The sequence below is a fragment of the Camelus ferus genome, chromosome 7 (genome assembly GCF_009834535.1).
Source record: "Camelus ferus isolate YT-003-E chromosome 7, BCGSAC_Cfer_1.0, whole genome shotgun sequence".
NCBI classification, from domain to species: Eukaryota; Metazoa; Chordata; class Mammalia; order Artiodactyla; family Camelidae; genus Camelus; species Camelus ferus.
This window is the reverse complement of record NC_045702.1, coordinates 7,612,642-7,632,046: the sequence shown is the minus strand read 5'-3', so window position 1 is coordinate 7,632,046 and position 19,405 is coordinate 7,612,642. Positions and strand designations below refer to the sequence as shown.

Genomic DNA, 19,405 nt, shown 5'->3' with positions numbered 1-19,405 from the left:
CAAAAGAGAAGGACAATCTACAGCAGTATGAATTTGAAATAACTCCCTAATTTAAAGCCCAATAACTTCCCAAATGTCTGCATTTATCTAGCAAATTACCCAATTTTTAGTGCAAAAAAAAAAAAAATCAGCCCAGTTTACAGGAAAAAATGTCAATGGCAAAAACAAAAACATACAAAGTCAGATGTTGGTTTACAAATGAGCCTTATCCCCCAAATTTACTTATACAACAAAAACAGTGGCAAAAACATGTAGGGAATAGATGAATTTGGGGACAGAGGTTTCTGGAGACAGAAGAGCCTGGACTGAGCATATACCTAGTGCAAGGGCTAAAGCTTCCTCACTTCTTGGAATTTCATTTTTTCTACCATTTTTGACCCTTCAATTGTCCCAATAAGGAACAACTTGGAATACAATGGTTCCCATGGTGATAGAAATTCTGTAATCAAGGGAAAGAAGTTACAGTCATTCACAGGTCATCGGTAAATGCTGTATTAAACAGATTGAAAATGTTTAGAACTTCTACTTTAGAGATTCTATGAAACAGTTGGGAAAAATTCCCAATGAAGATCCCATTTACCACCTTACCTCACTGAGACCAAAATGACTTAGGAACACAAACTCTTGCTTTCCTTGGGATGATCATCTCCAGACATTAAGAAAAAACAAAACAAAACAAACTGTTCCTACCATCAGAAGAGGACTGTAGCCCTGGTTCTCTCCTGAGGGCATAAATCTCACTATCTCATACACACCAAGGATGCCACCCCAGAAAACTAAAGGACATGCTGAAGTTACCAAGAGTTCCATGTGTCCACTATACTAGGACCATGAAGAACCACAGAAAAAATCAGCAAGACAGTTCTCTCCTCCATGCATATTCCTTAGTCAAGATTTTAGAGAAAGCGCAGATGGCAGATGGTAAATGGAATGGGGAGGGCGTTCTACCAGAGACTATGGCAATTCAGACAGCTTCTGAAACACTTCCAGGATACACACATATCCTACCCCTCCCTCAAACCAGATTTTACACACACACACACACACACACACACACACACACACACAAATGTATGGTCTAACACGAGTGGATACCCATTTTGTGGAAGTGGGAACCAGGTAACACCCAAATCTGTGCAAGGGGTTGATGGCAGTCAAATTAGTTGCACATTGATTCACGTCTCTTGATCTCAGAGCCAGTTAAAAAATAAAAAAAAAAAATAACTAAAATAGTCAGGCTATGCTAGAGTCTGTATGAAAGCAGTATTATTAAACAAAACACAACAATATCATTTTCTGGCTTCTGGGAAAACATGAAAGCCTAGTATCATCCAGGATTCTCCTCCATTGGAGAGAAAAGGCAAATAATATTCCTGGTTCACAAATGATAAAATCAAGGCTCAGAAAGGTGCCTGGTTACTTTAATCAAGGCATTTAGCCAGAGTTAAATCTTGAGAGTGACTCAAAGTGCATTTCCATAGCTGAGGTAGAGGCCACCGAACCTAACAAAGCATCTCATCAGTTTACCTGCAATCTTATTTCTCTACATTCTAGAAACCCCTCAAACCTGCCTTATTATAGACTCTCTGGGATGGTCAAATTATAGTCTGGGCAGAGACGATGATTTTACCTCCATTATCTTGCTAAGCTGTGACAGGCTGCCCTAATCAGCTTCCGTGCACACAGGCACACACAGACACACATGCTCCCTCTCGCTGCCTCCTGATCACCATGTGCCGAGCTGAACAGCTGCGGAGGTCTGAAGGGAATTGGCAGAAATGTGTGATGATGTGCTAGCCACCCCTCTGAGGCAGCAACTGCCCTGCCTGCTCCCAGACTTGAGAGCGCATGGGTGTTTACTGTTGCAACGGATGGGCCCAGAAGACAGGCAAGGGGTTTCAGGTGGTGAGTCAGGAAAAGCAGTTTGCATCAGGAATGTTCCAGCCCAGCAGAGCCGAGCTGCATCCTACTCCCTAAGCAGGGGTAAGGTATCCATCATTTACACAATGTCACCGTGGGGGACAAAACTTGGGCTCCGCACAAACAGCACAAATAGAATCCAATCAACTCTCATGCAGAGGAACCAGTCAATGAGATTTCTGCCACAAAGAAGAAACCTAATTGCTTAAGAATTGTCACCGTATCTGACGCTGGAGGTCAGTCCTCTTATCCCTAAGATAGAGGACTTTACAAAGGCCTGGCAGGCACGCAGTGTTGGAGAGTAGAGCCCTGGGCTAAACTTCTAGAACCATTCAGCACAGCTGCTGCACCGAGCTGTGATCTATGCTCCCAGGGATGAAATGGAATCGGAGCAGGACGATATTCAAACCAACCAGGTGGATGCCGTAACACATGCCACACAACTGGCTGCACATGAAGCAAATGTGCACTGCCGCTCCTTTCAATGTAACTCTGGATGGATTTCAATAGGAATGCACGCTTGTGGGGGAATTCCCTGCTTGTCTAGATGCCATTGTTTATGAGCCAGTAAATGAGCGATATGATGTATCAACTTGTTGAAATAGAGATGTTAGACATCAGATCAGATAAGACAAGATCCAGAAACTGAAAGAGGCTTAAAGCCATCATTCGCACTACACTTCATGAATGAATACAGCACTCTGTCAAGTTTTATACAATGACAAATGAGGGAACCTGAAGGAACCTGAGGAGATTTAATATTCGTTTTAGGGGATCCAGTTTGGTTTCTTGACCTCAAAGTTAGCAATTTCGTCTTCTGCCCAGCTTCAAAATCTCTTGCTATATTTTATCATTCTAGTGAATATGGTGTATAATAAAATGGGTCCTACTCATATTTATTGTACGCTACTTTGACAAACCTCTCACATCACCAATCATTTAAAAACCTACATTAGTCAAGAATGTTAATATGGCTTCAATGTGTTGAGGCCAGATGTAGAGAAAATGACCTTATCATTCTGAAGCCACAATAAAAATTGGCCCAAAACATCTGCTTTCCTGGAAGAATCCCCAATGAGCCAGAGTAAGGAAAAGGCAAATCACAGTCCTTCCCTGAACAGATCTCCTTCAATTACCAAAGGAACTACTTTATTCATTTCCTCTGTTTATCAAGGACACAAAGAAATGCCTAGGATATTCAGGGCAGGGAGGTCAGGAGAAATAAGGGGAAGATCAGAGGCTCATTATCAGCTTCCCAGAATGGCAAATTCTGCAGCGGGTCATAGAATATTCTGCTCCAGCAACACAAGGAAATGCATTCCGAGGACCCTGGAGCCACTTGCTACACTACAAAGTCGGTGCACTACGTGAGTCCCGCAGGAACAACCAGGAAACCACTCACTCTTCCCAACAAAGGCAGACTCCCTCCCATTCCAGGAGGGCTCCTCTTGTCCTGTCCCTCAGAAATAGGGGAGGGAGGAAAAAAGCAGTAACCTTCCCTGACTAGCAAATCTCACAGCACCGATTTTTAATGGAGGTGTCTGGAGAGAACCAAAGAGCCAAGAAGCTCAGGGCAATATGCAATTATTAAAACTGGAATGGAGCCTGGACTCGGGAAGGAACATGTCATGAGAGCTTTGGCAATCACACTGTGGTCAGGGCCCCAATTTTAGATTTCTCTCAAGGGATACCACTTCCTGATATAGGGGCATGCCTCTCTTCTTAGCAAAGTAATACCGCTTGACTTGGTAGAGGAAAGTCATCTGCTGGTCTCTGGGATTCCATCACAAGGGCCCAGTTTAAAACAATCCCCAACTATTTGCAAATGTTTCTGTCATTACTTACCTTTTTCCCAATAAGCTTCTTTCGCAGAAATTCACGGGCTTCAAACATATAGGGAATGTCGTAGAGAGGACGGAGTTTCTTGTTCTTATCCTGAAAGCAAAATAAAACACCACCATCAGGAATGGGAAAAACAAAACAAAACCACACAAATGAACACAGTCAACAGCACAAGATACTGAAACATGCTATCTCCCAGTATGACAAATACTGAGTATGTGGTTAGATATATAGTAAGCGATTAGTAAATACTTGATTGAAATGCTTTACGGGGAAATGTTCACATGACATTTCACATGACAGGCTTTTTCACATGATGGGCTCAAAAGTAAGCAACGAAATGTTTACACAATTGGAAACAAACTGAACACTCTTCAACAGGAAAGAAGTACAGAAACTGCAGTATGTAAGAGGCTAAGTATTTGGGCCCTTGTACTATTTGTAGATATACTATCAATTTCATTGTTACTCTCAAGCACCTACCACTATTAGTCCCTGATGAATCATTATGTAAATACTATAATCCTTGACTCAGAATCCTTGTAACCTAACAACAACAATGGAAGAAATCCTGCAGATACGAAATAACACAAAGCAGTACTGAGTAAGTGCTAAAGTCTGTGATACAGACTAGGGACCAAGTGCTGTAAGAATTCAGGGAAGGGGAAAGATAGAAGTAATCAGGAAATGTTTCATTGAAAAGGTGGGACTCAAAGCAAGACAGGAAAACTAGGAAGAAAAGCATGAATAGAGTATTTCCACACACAAATATCCAGAAATGACCACAGCCAATAGCACAAGATATGAAATTGATTATCTCCCATTACTATAAATATTGAGTAATAGAGATACAGTAAATGACGAATAAGTATTTATATTTAATTAAAATGCTTTAAAGGGAATAAGATGATCTTTTTCATCATTACATGGGCCCCAAACTTCCCCCAAAAGTGGCGCTCCAAGTAGTGTAACTGAAATGACAAGGGTTGAGATGAAGGCCACAAAGTGGGGATGGATGGGAATTTAAGAGAAAAGAGAACCAGTTTAAGAAATTAATTAACAGGAACTGACAAAAGGAGTGAATGGGGGAATGAAAGATGAGGAATCCGATATTCCAAGTCATGGTGACAGGCCTAAGAAATCAAGAGAAGTTTGCTTTTGCTGGGGGGCGGGGTACAGAGGACTAGAACATGTGTACAGGAAACCAAGAGATGCTGGCTAGAATGGTGGGGATGATTCCTTTAATGTGTCTTTCCCATTTGCCCTGAAGTTCCATGAGAACAGTGATCCTGCCATTTCTGCTGTTCTTTGTGACCCGAGACTCAAGTATAGTACCTCTCTCATAGGGTATACTCAAAAAAATACTTGGATGTACCAATGACAAAAGAAATACGAAGAGTAATTTATACACACACACACACACAAGAACAAGTATGCTTGAAGAACAGAACTGCATGCACATATTTGTGTGTCTCCAGGGCCCAGAGAATATCTGAAAGAAATTTAGGCCCAGACAATATCTCAAAGAAATTCAGAAAGAACAGAGAAAATTAAGGAATAACTCTTACCCGAGATGCACATGACTGCTTCTCCATCCTGTACAACTAGCCCTCCTGGCCTCAACTTTGCTTTGCTATCTATTTCACATCTGACACAACAAGATCTATATATAATCCATTCTATACTTATTTAAGTATTCAAATTCTGTTTTCTGAAACAGCCAACTACTCACAAATAAAGAACATTTATCATTTTGGTACCTCATATTTAAACTAATGCCAATGACAATACTGAAGTCAAGAGCATCAAAATTCATGTTTCCTCCTAGATCCAAAGCAAGCCTTGGTGTCCATTCAACATTTCAATTCGTTGATATCACCAAGAATGTACCATTCTTTAAGTTTGAGCTTCACATTCATCATCCAGCTGTCCTTTAATTCCTTTGATTAAAAAAAAAAAGGCAGCATCTGTCTAAGGAAATTAGGAAATGAAGAATTTAAGGCATCCTCAGAATCGAAGGTGAGTCTCTATCTCTTCAAAGAGATAATGTGTGAGAATCAACACACTCTGAACAGGAACAACTGGGATTTCCAAACTCTGATCAAAGTCATGGGGATGCCCTGATCACGGTCTAATAAGTAAGGTATGGACCTAAACATGAAAATCTTTAAAGAAATAACGTAACACTGGAAAATGGGGCACGTGAGAGCTGCCTAGCCAGAGGGAGTGCTGGGTAACACAAGGTGTAGAATTTTGGATATTTTATAAGTGCCCAGGTAACCAAATGAAAATAGTGGGTCACTACTGAGGAGCCCAAAATAGAATTTATGATGACAAGCATTGATAGTGTAAGAATGCTTGCTAGACAGAAGATGCTAGATGCCAGTAATAAACAGGATATTTAATAAAGACAAAATCAATGGTTATCAGAATCAGCCATCAGGAATAAAGAAGTGTCAATGCATTCATATTCCCCTAGCGATACAGGGCAATCTATATAGAGAGTAATGCTGTGATTACACAAGACTAAGTGAACAATGTTTTTTAAAATAAACTAAACAAAATAATCAATATTTCCTTTACATAGCCTTATGATTTGTCATGGAACCTGATGTCTGAACCTTACCCTACGCAGTCTGAACACCACAGAGGCATATGGCAATGCCATTTGACTGGAACTCCAAAACAACGAATGGTAAGAAACTGTTCCAGTAAGCATTCAAATGGAAATTATGGGATGAGATACAGCTAAATATGTGAACATGGCAGTCTGAACATCAAAGACACTCATCAGGACAGGGCCAAGCCAAGATATTCCCAGAAGAATCAAAGTAAATAAACAGTATACCAAAAAACATCCCTATAAGAAACAGGGCAACTTCAGAGTCGGATTATACGGCTCTCATGAAGCTAGGAAAGAACTAATAACACAGGCAAAAACAAGATATCACAAGTGAAAAGAGAATGATCTTGTTCCTCTAACCCTTCAGAGCTAGTAGCTATCGACATCTGCAAACATCTTACAAGAGACATATTAGAAGTCCCTAAGAAACTACAAAATAAAAGCAATTCCTCCAAATTACCAGGTACAATAAAAGCCTTTGAAATCTCTAAGAGGCAATTGAGGTATGGAATGTATTCTGAGAAAACAAGACTTTAGCTGAATCTTGCCTGCAAAAAAGGACTGTCTAGTTTAGATTCTAATTTACATGGAAACGTTTTTGAAAAAATAAAAATAGGAAAGAATGCTTGATTTATCTGGTGGGCGGATAATACACAAACCAGTATGTGTTGTCCTCACTGTTCATCCTGAGAAGGGACACTGTATATAGGCCCTGCAATGACTCAGATTAGAGGTAACTTCCATCACCTTTATCTCTCATTGGTTTGGGAAGGAGGCCCAACACCCACATCTCAGCATCTAAAGACATGGCTGACATTTTTTATAGGAATTTATTTTGCCAAAATGAGGTCTCTGGTCAGTGCTCATTTAAAGGGAATGGAAGGCATCTCCAATCAAGGTTTTATTCTCAACCCCATTTCAGGACTAATTTTATCTAGCTCATCATGTAGCCAAAAAAAAAAAAAAAAAAAAAAGTAGCTAAAAACTTACAGGACCATGGGATCCTGCAGGATTTCTTAAAACAAGGCTGAACAAACACAGACTATGAAAAGATTGATAAATGTGGCTCCACTAAAAATTTTAAAGTTCCTTACTGAAAAAGCATCATGAACAAACTGGTTGGCCAAAGCATGAACTCAGCAGCTGATAAGTGAAACAGATACAGAAAAGGCAGAGCAGGACGAGAGAGAACTGGGGTACTGGGCCACGGTTGTAAACATCTCAGTGAGGCCTACCTTGATCACACTACATTTTAGCAAAGGCTCAAAGAAGGTATGAGATGTAGTCATCTGGAAAAAAGCAGGCAGAACAGCCAAAGAGCAAAGGTCCTGGGTTGGGAGATGCCTGGTAGATTCAAGAAATAGCAAAGACATCATTGTGGCTACAGAAGACGCCACAGGAGACAAAGACACAAATGTGACTTAACATTTGAAGGAATTACTCTGGCCACTGTGTTGAGGACAAACACTATAGGAGGGAAAGGGAGAACAAAGGAGATGCATTAAGAGATGATGACAGTAATCTGGGCACTAAATGATGGAAGATTACATTGAGAAGGAGCAGTGAGGGAGGTAAGAGGTGGTCAGAATCGGAATATCCTGAAAGTAGATGGATGGAATGGGAGATGAGAAAAAAGAGAAGTTGAGGGCAACTCCAAGGTTTTCTGTCTGATCAAATATAGGGGGAATCATCCCATCAGATGTGGAAGACCACAGCGAGAGGACACTAAAGGGAGGCGAGTAATAAGATTTAGGAGTTCATTACGGACATATTAAAGTTTCAAGTGGAGACGCTGAGTAGGCAGCGTGGGGTTCGGGAAAAAGCTCTCAACTCGTAATATACATTTAGGAGTTGTCGGCATACAGGTGGTATTCAAAGCTAAGAGACTGAAAAGGACAGAGGATGAGGCATTACAACATTAAAAGGTAAAGAATATGAAAAGGAATGTATAAAAGGAGAATGAGAAGCAGCAATGAGTTCGCTCAGCAGGAGGAAGCAAGCTACCAGAGTGTTCTGTCCTGGAAGCCAAAGAAAGAAAGTGAATTGAGGAGGGAAAGACGAACTGTGTCCAATGCAGGCAGGCAAGTGAGACAAGGACTACGATTTGCATGTTAGATTAAGCTAAGCGTGGGTCATCAGTATCTCAACAAGGTTAATTTTGATGGAGCAGAAGGGGCAAAGGCCTGGTTGGAACTAAGAATGGGAACTAAGAAGTAGGTACTTTCGAAAGTTCTGCTGCAAAGGGATACAAAGAAACTATGTGACAGCTGGCAAAAGCAGCTGGGTGAAGAGAAGGTACTTCTGTTTTTTCATTTTAGAGGGGAGAAAAAACAGGCAAAGGACTGGTGGGAAGCAAGTAACTGATAATGCGCAAGAGGATAGAATTTTTAATGCAATGTCTTTAAATAGATAACGGGGGGGGGGGGTGGCTTTACACAGGAGCATCAATAATTCACCATAGGTGTGTGGATGCAGACACATGTGGAAGTAAGAGTTGCTGGGAATTCTCATTGCTTTGATTTATTCAGTAGAGGAGGGAAGGAAGAACTCTGACAAATCAATAAGAGAAACAATCCAATAGAAAAACTGGCCAATTTGAAAAAAAGAAAGAAAGAAAGAAAAAAAAAACTGGCCAAAAGGTATGCACAGCCATTTCAGAAAAGAACGGCAGCTGAACATTAAGTGTATGGGGAAAAAAAGTACTTCATTAACAATCAGGGCAATGTCAGCTGAGACACTACAGGACGTCTATTCTATAGTCAAATCCTAAAAATGAGAACAAAGGGGAAGCAGGTGTCCCTTAACCTCTGATGGGAGTATGAAGCGGTTCAGCTACTGCGGCACTTTCACATGATGGTATTCAACACCATTTCATTAAAGCTGAGGATACGCACCCCCATGCATGGAACAATTCTACTTACAGGTAGGTATACGCTGGAGAAACCTCACTCGTGCAAGACAATGCTCATGTTAACCATGTTTACAGTACAGTCATAAGAGCAGAACACAGAGCAGTTAGTCTGAATGAGAGCAACACAAACGAACAAATTTGAAAAACAACATTGAATAGGAAAAGAAGCTGAGGAATGACACTGATTTAAAGACAGACTAAAAACAGACACAAGCAACATTATTCCTAGAGCTATGTAAGCAGCAAAAGTACAAAAATACCTAGAAACAGAAGTCAATGGTTACTGATGCAGGATGAGGAGAGGAAGAAACGGAAGGGGAAAGAAATGGGGTGGAGATGAGTCCACAGGGATTTTCAACTTCATCCGCAAGGCTGTCTCTTTAGAAGAGGAGGATCTGAAGCAAGTGTGGTATAATATCAAGGCAGAAAAAGGAATGCGTGTTATGTATCATTATGTAACATAGGCATGCTTTTGTTTTTAAATGGAGGTACTGAGGAACTGAACCCAGGACCTCATGCATGCTAAGCATCCACTTTACCACCGAGCTATACCCTCCTTCCTCTATTTGAGCTTTTTAAAGCCAAACAATGTTTAGGGATAGGAAACTACCACACCTTGTTTGGTCAACCTTTCCCTTGGCTCACAATGTCTCATACTTTTGTTTCTCTCTGAGGCAGAATAACCCGTCATTCTTTACCTCATAAGAAATGCATTAAATTCCTTTTTTTTTCCTTTCCCCCAAATGATATTATTTCATAGATGTAGCTTTCCATGAGGCAGAAGGGAATAATGTAACTACAAACGTGCTCTCAAATAACCAGGGTCAAAAACAAGCCTGACTTAAAAAGAGAGACAGACAGACAGACTTGAAATATATTAAAAGTAGCCAAGTAGAATTATACTCTATGAAGATCTTAAAACAGACTGTTGAATTAAAATAAAAGACATGATCAGATTAAAATGGATAAAATTTCAAATAGTAAATGGACCAGTCCCAGTTGCCCTGCCACACATGCTATGTTAATAAGCAAAGGTTGTGATTTCCATTTGTATTATAGACTTAAAATAGCAACATTACCACATGCCCTGGGCATATTTACAATCAAGGACCTTTCAATTCCCGTGGCAGCCAGGGGACACAATCCGCCAGGAGAAAGAATCCACAGGGATATCCACTATTTATTATCCTTAACACACGCAGTAGCACTTTTTAGAAACATAGGCCTAACTAGAAAGCCACAGGCAGCAGCTGGGGAAAGGTTCAAAATAACCACCCAGGCCAAATGGAAGACAGCTCGCCCCACTGAACCTACAGGACCACACATGAAAAATTCATATACCCAAATTTTCCCCAGGAGTTGCTTCAAAGAAAAAGATGCTTAACTTCTCAATTAGCTCTATTTCCTCCTCCCAGTAAAATCTCTCTTAAAGGTAAACAGGGTCTATTAGGCAATAATAATGCAATATATTTCGTACCTATCTCCAAGGAAACAAAGAATACTACACAATAAAAATTAAAATCAAATCTCTTTAAAAATCTGAAAGGTGATTATAAAAACCCACAGGCGTGAGAATGGAAGACGGTTGGACTTTGAACCCCGTGATTATGCGAGATATTCGGCCCCTGGAGAGCCCTCACATTTCTTGATTTTTCTGGCAGTGTTTTTTGATCCTGCTGACCTCATGTTTAAGGATCTAACAATACACGTAACATGAAAAACACTGGAATTTAAGGCATAACAATAACTGCTGGTGTTATTGATGGGGTTCAAGCTAAAGGTGTTTTAGAAAACAGAAAGCAGAAGCAGTGAAAGTCTGACTTTCCCCCTACAACAGGTCATAAGCCCTCATGTGAGAGGTGCCTCCCCACACCTGGAAAGAAGGACTATCCTCATTTCCTAAGAAAGAGACCCTGAAGAATCCAAACAGACCTTGCTGAGTTTCCCCGACTCCCCTCATACTGTGTGACCTGTCACTTCTACAGGACTGCCCACTCTTCATCAGACCTCGCATAAAAACACTCGGGTCCATCCAGTTCTTAGAATCTTCAATTCACTGTGAATTGGGTTATGATCCCAAATTATACAAGGAAAGTGAGGCTGAGGTTTAAGTGACATGTCTCACGTCACGTTAACAAGCAGAGCTGGGATTCTGATCCCAGCTCTCCCAGGGGCCGAAGCTGGAGGGTGGACACTACACTCTTGGCTTTTTACCACCAAAAGGCAATCATCACCTGTCAGTAAATCATCAGGTTTCACGTGCCACAGAGTCACCTGGGAGCTTGTAAACATGCTGACTGCCAGGCCCACACCAGATATTCTGATTCCACAGATCTGAGGTCATTTATCTAATTCTGTATTTTTAAATAAACAGCAAGGCGGACCGTGGGCCACACTCTGAGAAATGCTTCTGAGCACTGTTTGAGCCCTTTGGCCCCATTTAAACCAATGGAAATAAAAGAAAAGGGAGCCCAAAGGATTAGAGGGTCAGAAAACAACACTGAGGAGCTTTATTAATCTCAAAATGGGTAAATAAATAGGTAAGGAAGTAACTGGGGAATTCAGGTTTATTTCTGCCTATGTAGCTGGAGGTAACTCAAAATATTCCTTAAACATCTTTACAGATAACACACCTGGAAACATTCTAGTAATGGTGGGAAAACAAAATGACCAAATATTCCTCGAATCCCACTAAAGAGGACTAAACGCGGAGAAAACCAACCTGCCCACGCCAGGGAACAGCACGACAGGCATGCCCTGAGCCCCCACGGCCCCCCAACACAGACACCCAGCGGTCTAGCCCTACACTAGTCATGGGGACGGCAGAGAAGAGAGAGCCTGAGAAACAGGACCAAATGTTTCCTGGCACGTTGCCAGAAGGAAACAGGTTTCACAGTACCCAAAGAGGGAAAGACACAAAGCAGATTTAGGCAGCCTCACGTCCTTGAAGACTCACTTGCCGTCATCTGCAGTGCACAGTGCAGGATTCTGTTCCACAGGAACTCGCTCATCCCCAGATTAAAGTACCTTTCCAAGACCATCAAGCAAGGAGGAAAGTATCTGTCTCTGGAGACTGTACTCCCACTCAACTACATTAGCCAATTAAGAGTATTTTCAGAAGTTCGTGCTATTTTATTACGCAGATGCTGTAGTGACAGAGCAGGGAGGGGGGCAGGAGAAGAAGGGGGCCAAACGTTAGGTCTCCCCTGCCCCCCAAGACCCCGTCAAGACTTTAAAGAACACTTTAAAGGCTCTAAGGGCTCCAAAACCATCATCCATACAGCAAACCAAAGGGGTCCCTTCACTTAGCTATAAATACTTTCGCAGGCATAGGAGAAAGAGGAATAAAGAACAGTGCTGTGCCTTACAGACTCAAGGCCAAAGAAGGCAAGGCTCCCAAGTAAGGAGCTGTGCCACCAGCAGCAAGGCCCTCAGACCCAGGAGGAAAATGGGAAGTAAGCAAGACCCTAGAGCCCTGCCCCATCATGCATGTGCCGCCCCAGGGCAAAAACTTCCCCCACCCACCAAGTGCACTGAAAATACAGATCCCCTCCGAGAGGGAGTGAAGTCTGCACCAACTTTCCTAGAGGAAGAGCAAGGAGTCAGCCCGTAAGGTGGGGATAACGAGAGAGAAAGGGCACGGGATCCTTGCAGAGAACAAAGCTCAAGTTCAGCACTCCTGAAGTCAGACAAAAAGAGCTGCCCCGGACCTGAAATCAAATATTCCTCAAGCATTTGATGGCAACAAATGATCAAGTGTCAGTGGGCAGCTCGCTGCTCATCAAGAGACAAGAAGCCCAGGCTCTGGACAAGGATCCTGCACCAGCAGCTCCCGGTGGCCAGCTTGCCTGTCTCCTGCTAATAATCAGCAAGTTAAGAATTACCTGGTGTTACACACGATTTTACAGTGAAAGACCAGGCAAAAAAAGAAAAGACTTCAAAACCCTGTAAAAATCAGGAAGGGGCTAAATATATTAGTACAAATTCAGGCAACTCTTAACTTCACATTCAAGGAACATTTCAGGTAATAAGACACTCCGTGGGAAAAACCCCACACCTGCCCGTGTTACTAAGAAGCAAAGCTACTCAGCTGAGTTAAGTTCTAGAGCAAATAAAATGGATATTAACAACAGCTAAAATATCAAGAGACAGAAGAGATAAGCCAAAGTTACAGCACTAATCACCTTCTGCCTCGCATTACTGTAATTTAATTACTTCTTATAGGTCTTATCTTTCCTACCAGACCACAGGAGGGAGGATCTTCAAGAGAGGAAGGAAGATCTTTATAACACCCATGAAGCGCCTAGCACAGTGCCGTAGTCCTAGAAAATGCCAACACAAAGAACAAAACGGGGAATACGAAGATGCCTCGCTAGAAGGTTTTTTAAAACTCAAACTGCGCTTCGGATTAGGGGAGTAAATGGAACTGTGTCAGTAAAGAAAATTTAGGAAAAGATGGAGGCGGCAATACCACTGCAGATTCATATTCTTATTAGTAATGACTGCCTCTTACATAGCACTAGTTGAACGTGAACTATTTCTAATGTTTTTATCTTCTGGCAACTATTACCAGACATGACTCTATACTACACAAAGATAAGCATATTCCTGAACAATGACTGAAAAGATTCTCGACTAGACATCTCTCTGTACAACCATAACACCAAGGCTCTTTGTAAGCAGTGATGCAAAAGCAGAGCTCTTGGCAGTTTCAATGTGTCATGTTGGGGGGGGGGGAGCCCCAATTTTACAAAGTCTGAGTCATTAGTTTGTTCTTCTGACCTGGCTAGGACTTTAAAGGCAATCCCCTGCTCTCTACAAGCCTGACATAATGAATTCAATTACTTGTGATCTTTGAAATAACACACTCTCAAATCTATCATTAGCTAATAGCTACCCTTACAGAATATGTGTAATTCAAGGGAAGTTGAACTGATACTGTAAAAATACCAAGTGTGACAGTTCAACACTAAATAAAATGATAGTAAGCTACATTATAAGACAAAAAAAATTCCCTTAATGTGGAATCAAAAGTACCAGCATCCCCCACCCTAATCAAAATTCACGATTTAGAGATAAACTAAGCCTAAGCAAAGCCATCTGCGGGGTAGTATTCTTCGTGGTTAAGGTGGAAGAATAGAGAAGGATAGTGAGGGGCTGTAAAGCCCTTCTTTGGTCCTCGGAAGGGTAGTCCGCAGCAACACCAAGAGGTGTGAGGTTTTGCTGAAGGATGCACTCTATGTGCTGCTCAAATGAACAAATGAAGCTGAGAAGAACGAAAACACAAAATCTCTCTAGTAGGCCTCTTTCCACAGAGCTAACAGTGCTGAAGATGGATTGCAATGCAACCTTCAGTGTTAACATGGGAAACCCTTCACTGAGAAGGACACAAAAAATCTATAGATAAAAAACCAGAGTTTAAAAGTAGAGAAGAAAATGGGGGTGGGGGGTGATGGGAAGGTGTGGGCTCACTCTTCAAGGACAAGAGCAAGCCTGGAGGTCTGCGAGGTCACAGATGCTAGCAGGGACCGGTATAACTCAACGGGCTCTGCCTCTCTGGGACTTTTCCTTTTCACTCGAAGCTCATAATTAACCAGTTGGCCCTAAATCATGTTTTCTAGTAATGGGGAAACCTTTTCCCACATTTCTCACCCTTCATCCCCGGGCTAAAAATGGAGAACCAATGCCCTCGGAAGAGACAACCCTGTTACTTAAAGCATAGGCTGCAAGCCAGATGAAACCCATCCAGTGTGGTGATGTGCCACCGGCCCTCCCACAGTTCTCTCCAAGAGAAGGGAGGAAAAGAAAATAAATCTTTTACAATAGGAAAGCAATTTTCTCTGGAACAGACGGCAGGATCGGGTGAGCCCGTCCTGAAAAGAGTATCATTCTGTTAGAGAAATGCTTCTTTGTGAATGCCTTCCCTTCTCCACCATATTAAAAAATAATAATTATTATTAAAGTTTCTTCCTGGAACAACACAGAAGGGAAAATGATGCAGGATATGACACCATTACTTAACTGGTGCCAGTGGAACCTCCAATTGAGCCAGATTCCCAGTCAAATTGGTGCAATAAATTGTGGTGCATTTCCGAAAACGAGACTGAATTATGTAAGCACACAGCTTAAGGCCTCCATTTAGACACTGGGTTCCTGCCTTGCCAGTTGCAAGACTCCAAGGTCTAAATCAGGCTGCCAGATCTAGTGCCACATATTTTAATCTACAAAATTCAAAGTACTCTCGGCCTGTGTTTAAATATTCAGTAAAATGGGGCCTGAACTTTTTCAGGACAGATATTCTAACCCTGCAGAACAAAGATGACTCTCTTGTACTGCACAGTCTACTTATCATCAATCAGAAAACTCTGACATCTCTCACCCACAGCTACCATGAAGAAATATGGGCAAGTGAAGTTACCAGAACTATGAACAGCACATTCAGCCCCGGCACACAGGCAGCAAGGCAATTTCATTCTAGATATATCACATGCCTGCTCCTGCTGCAGGAAGGGACCTCGACAAGCCTGCATCCATACCTGGCGGAGGCTTCTCCTGGGAAAGAGACAAGACCTTCACCCAAATGGAAGAAACACACTGGGGAACGTGCTGGGGTTACTCTGTGCCAGTTGTTGGCATCAGTGAACAAGGAGACAAGCAAGCAAGTCTCCAGAACAGCCAGATGGAGTAGGGGGGGCAGGAGGGTGTGAGTAGGGGGCATCTCACCCTCAGCAGTGGTTATCACCCACAGCTGTTTGTGTCCCTGGGGAAGGACACAGGACCTGAAGCCAGGGCCTTGGTCTGGGAGAACGTAGCCTGAGCTTCTGCCCTTTATGTAATGTCACTTTAATTGGGCCTATTTAGCAATGTTTTTAGGTCAATCACATCATCACCCCATGTTGATAACCACACACTTTCCTTGCCTACTGCTGGCCTTCCAACTTAACTCCCTTAAAACCAAAGGTCGTCTCCACTTTAAATTGCTACACCTCATATTATTTCTAATCCCCAGGGCAACTCAACTGAGAAGCTGGGTAAGAGCATGCCCAAGGTCCAAAGACCCCAAAAGAGCCCAGGCTGGTTTCTATCGCCTGCCTCCCAACAACTGAGGGAGCAAGAATTGACAGATGATCCACAGGCTTCTCACTCCCATCTGGTTCCATGCACCAACCCTCCTAGACCTGCAAGGGTCCATTCATTTCCGCACACAATGCATGCCAACCCAAAGTCACCAGCTCCTGGGAAGCTCACAGAGATTAAGGAAGTTAGACACAGTCTTGGTGCCAGTTATGAAGCTACTGTCACTCAGTTTCAAACCTAGTCTTTTCTAAATTCCACTCTGTGGTGCCAGGGTGGGAAGACTGCCAACCACATTTCAGCTTTGCCAGCTGGTCCCCTGTTAGGCTCTGCCAATAGGGGATGTTAGAGGGAGAATGGACAGGAAGAAGAAGGGACACACTCTTTCCTATTCCAGTCGGCTTCTCCAGAGCAATACTGTCCCTCTCAGCAATGGCAGCTTGTTCCAGTGACAGCGACTGAGTCTAGCTAGTAGTTCTCCCAGCGCTCCCAGAAAATCTCACCACACCTCCTCACGTGCACGAGAACCAATCAACTGGCAGCCCCTCCTGGGAGGTCTGGATCCCAACTCCAAGGAGCTGCTCTTCCAACCTTCATCAGCTCAAAGATCTGAGTTCCAATTCCAATGGATCGGTACTCCAAAGTGCCCCAAGTTTTCTATTTCAATTTCTTATTCGTACCCAGAGGTTGTAGCTGTGTCGTGTAGTTAAAACCTCCATGTGACCCTTAGGGTTCTCTTGTTGCCTTTTTAATATCCCCATATCTGATTAATGATTCCTTATGTTAAGTCGATTCTGTTAAAATAGCTGGTGTGATCTGCAGCAACATGGATGGACCTGGAGATTGTTACACTAAGTGAAGTAAGCCAGAGAAAGAAAAATACCATATGATATCACTCATATGTGGAATCTTAAAAGAAAAAGGAAAAAAGGGGGAGCTCAACGGTTACCAGAGACTGAGGGGAAGGGAGAAGGGAACTAATTAATGAGTATAAGGTTCAGTTCTGCAAGACGACTAAGTTTTGGAGATCTATCTAACAAAGTGAATATACTTACACTTTTATGTTATGTGCTTTTTAACCACAGTAAAGAAAAAAGTGGAACTCATTAAAGACACTACTTTGATTTAATCTGGGAGAAGCTATAGCATGTTATCAAATTCGAAATTCAAGTTATTAACATGAGAATTTGCAGGTATGAATCTTAATCTTTCAGCAGCTACAAAAGGTATTACTTGTGGATATACTCAAACATGCTAGCCCCACTTCTGATCCCAGGAACTATATTCCAAATTGTTTTCTTCCTGAACCAGCCCCATGGCTGAATCTTCTACTCTCCTCTTTGTGTTATTTCCTGTGCCTGGATGTGACTGCTGTCTCAGTGCAAAAGACTTTGCTTACTCAAATGCCAGACGTTTTGCAATGCCATACTCAAATGCCACCCACCATCCTGGGAAGCCTTCTCTGAGCTCTCTAATCAAATATCCTGTCTTCTCTCCTGGCTCATGTGACCCAAGACAGCATAGGTGTTTCTTACATCTCATAGTCGATTAGAGGCTATTTGAGCTTAAAAACATCAGCTGACTCTCCTTTTTAATCCCATTGTACTCATTCAATCCCCAACAGAATTCAAGAGTCAGCAAATATTATCTTTATGTTTTTACAGATGAAGGAAAAGAGGCTCAGTGTAATTCAGAAGCAAGCTCACAACAGGAGAAAATGGCAGGGACAAAAATTGAACTCTAAATGATTCCAAAATCCACGGCCACTGGATTCTATTACCAGACACCTAAGGACCCTATGATGCCTCTCCAGCTTAGAGCAAAAGAAGTCATTTTCTTCTTTCAAACGATTGGCTCTTTGTAGTGTAAGAGTGGAGCTCATATGCAAAAAAAAAAAAAAAAAAAAAAAAAAAAAGAAAAGAAACGAAACCCAGTCAGCCTGAGCATTCCATACAAAGCACTCCCCTCCCCCAACATGGAAATATGTACAAGGTGACCTCCTCAGCCAGAACCCCAGCTCAGCCTCACCACTGGATGACAAGGATGCTGGGTGGCTCCTAACAAATGTTGCTGAATGAGAGAAAACTATCCAGGGTCACTGCTAATGAGAAGCCAGAACATCTTGCCACTTAGCTGCAAAATGTTCACCTAATAAATCTTACAAATCTGAATACAACCCAAGACCAGGAGGTTACAGGGGGGAAAAGAAAACCCAAAAAATTTGGAATCAGCAGCTTCAAAATCCACACCCCCACCTCCATTACTTCCAAAAAATAAGGTATAATGCATCAGATTTGTTATTGGTACACATAAGAAATAAAAGGCTCTAAGTAAAAACAAAACAAAAACCAAAGGAAATCACCCAAAATTTCCTTCTGAACAGTTTAATGGTAATGTATGGTCACTAATTCTACTGAGGACATTCATTTTACCTTGATTTAGCTTTATTGATCTAATTTTAATCAAGGACAAGTGTACAGCAAAGGATGAAGGATCAGCTACCCAAATGAAATGGGGAAACAACAGAAAAACATTCCAGCTCAGCAAACGGATCAGCTTATTAACAGGCCCAAAAGCACTAGTATGGCCATGCGACACAGAGAATTAGGCACTGGGGAAAACCATTCTGCATGCTCTTTTCTAAATTGTAGTATACTACATTTCCTTAAAGGCAAAACCTGTTTTTTTGCAGGAGGGGGTGCTGCCCAGCACACGTGAACAGTAAATGTTTAGGTTATCATTAAATATAGAAACAATACCATTATGTAAGCTACTCACTACTGTATTGAGAACTGGAAAAATCTCCGTATTTCAGCTGTAAAAAATTTCAGTTATTTGTCTCAGACTAATTATGAACTAAGATTTAATCAGACAGGGGACAGGCTCAAGTTTATACATGTATAATTTATGAATTTTTAAAAAAGATTTGTCAATCGATTTGAGTGTAACTAAGGGTTATGTTTAAGCTTCTTAAGTGGATTAATATACTGACAATTGATAGCACTATCAATCTACCCTTAACAGCAAGTCATCGC

At 41.9% G+C, this 19,405-nt stretch overlaps 1 protein-coding gene across 1 annotated transcript in view; it reads right to left on the bottom strand.

Annotated features, from left to right (window-relative positions):
- SND1 (staphylococcal nuclease and tudor domain containing 1) overlaps positions 1–19,405 on the bottom strand; it is a 379,862-nt gene that overhangs the window by 239,374 nt on the left and 121,083 nt on the right. The window contains exon 11 of the mRNA XM_006184738.3: positions 3,766–3,855. Within this exon, the coding sequence (XP_006184800.1) occupies positions 3,766–3,855 (90 nt within the window). The remainder of the gene's footprint in view (positions 1–3,765; positions 3,856–19,405) is intronic.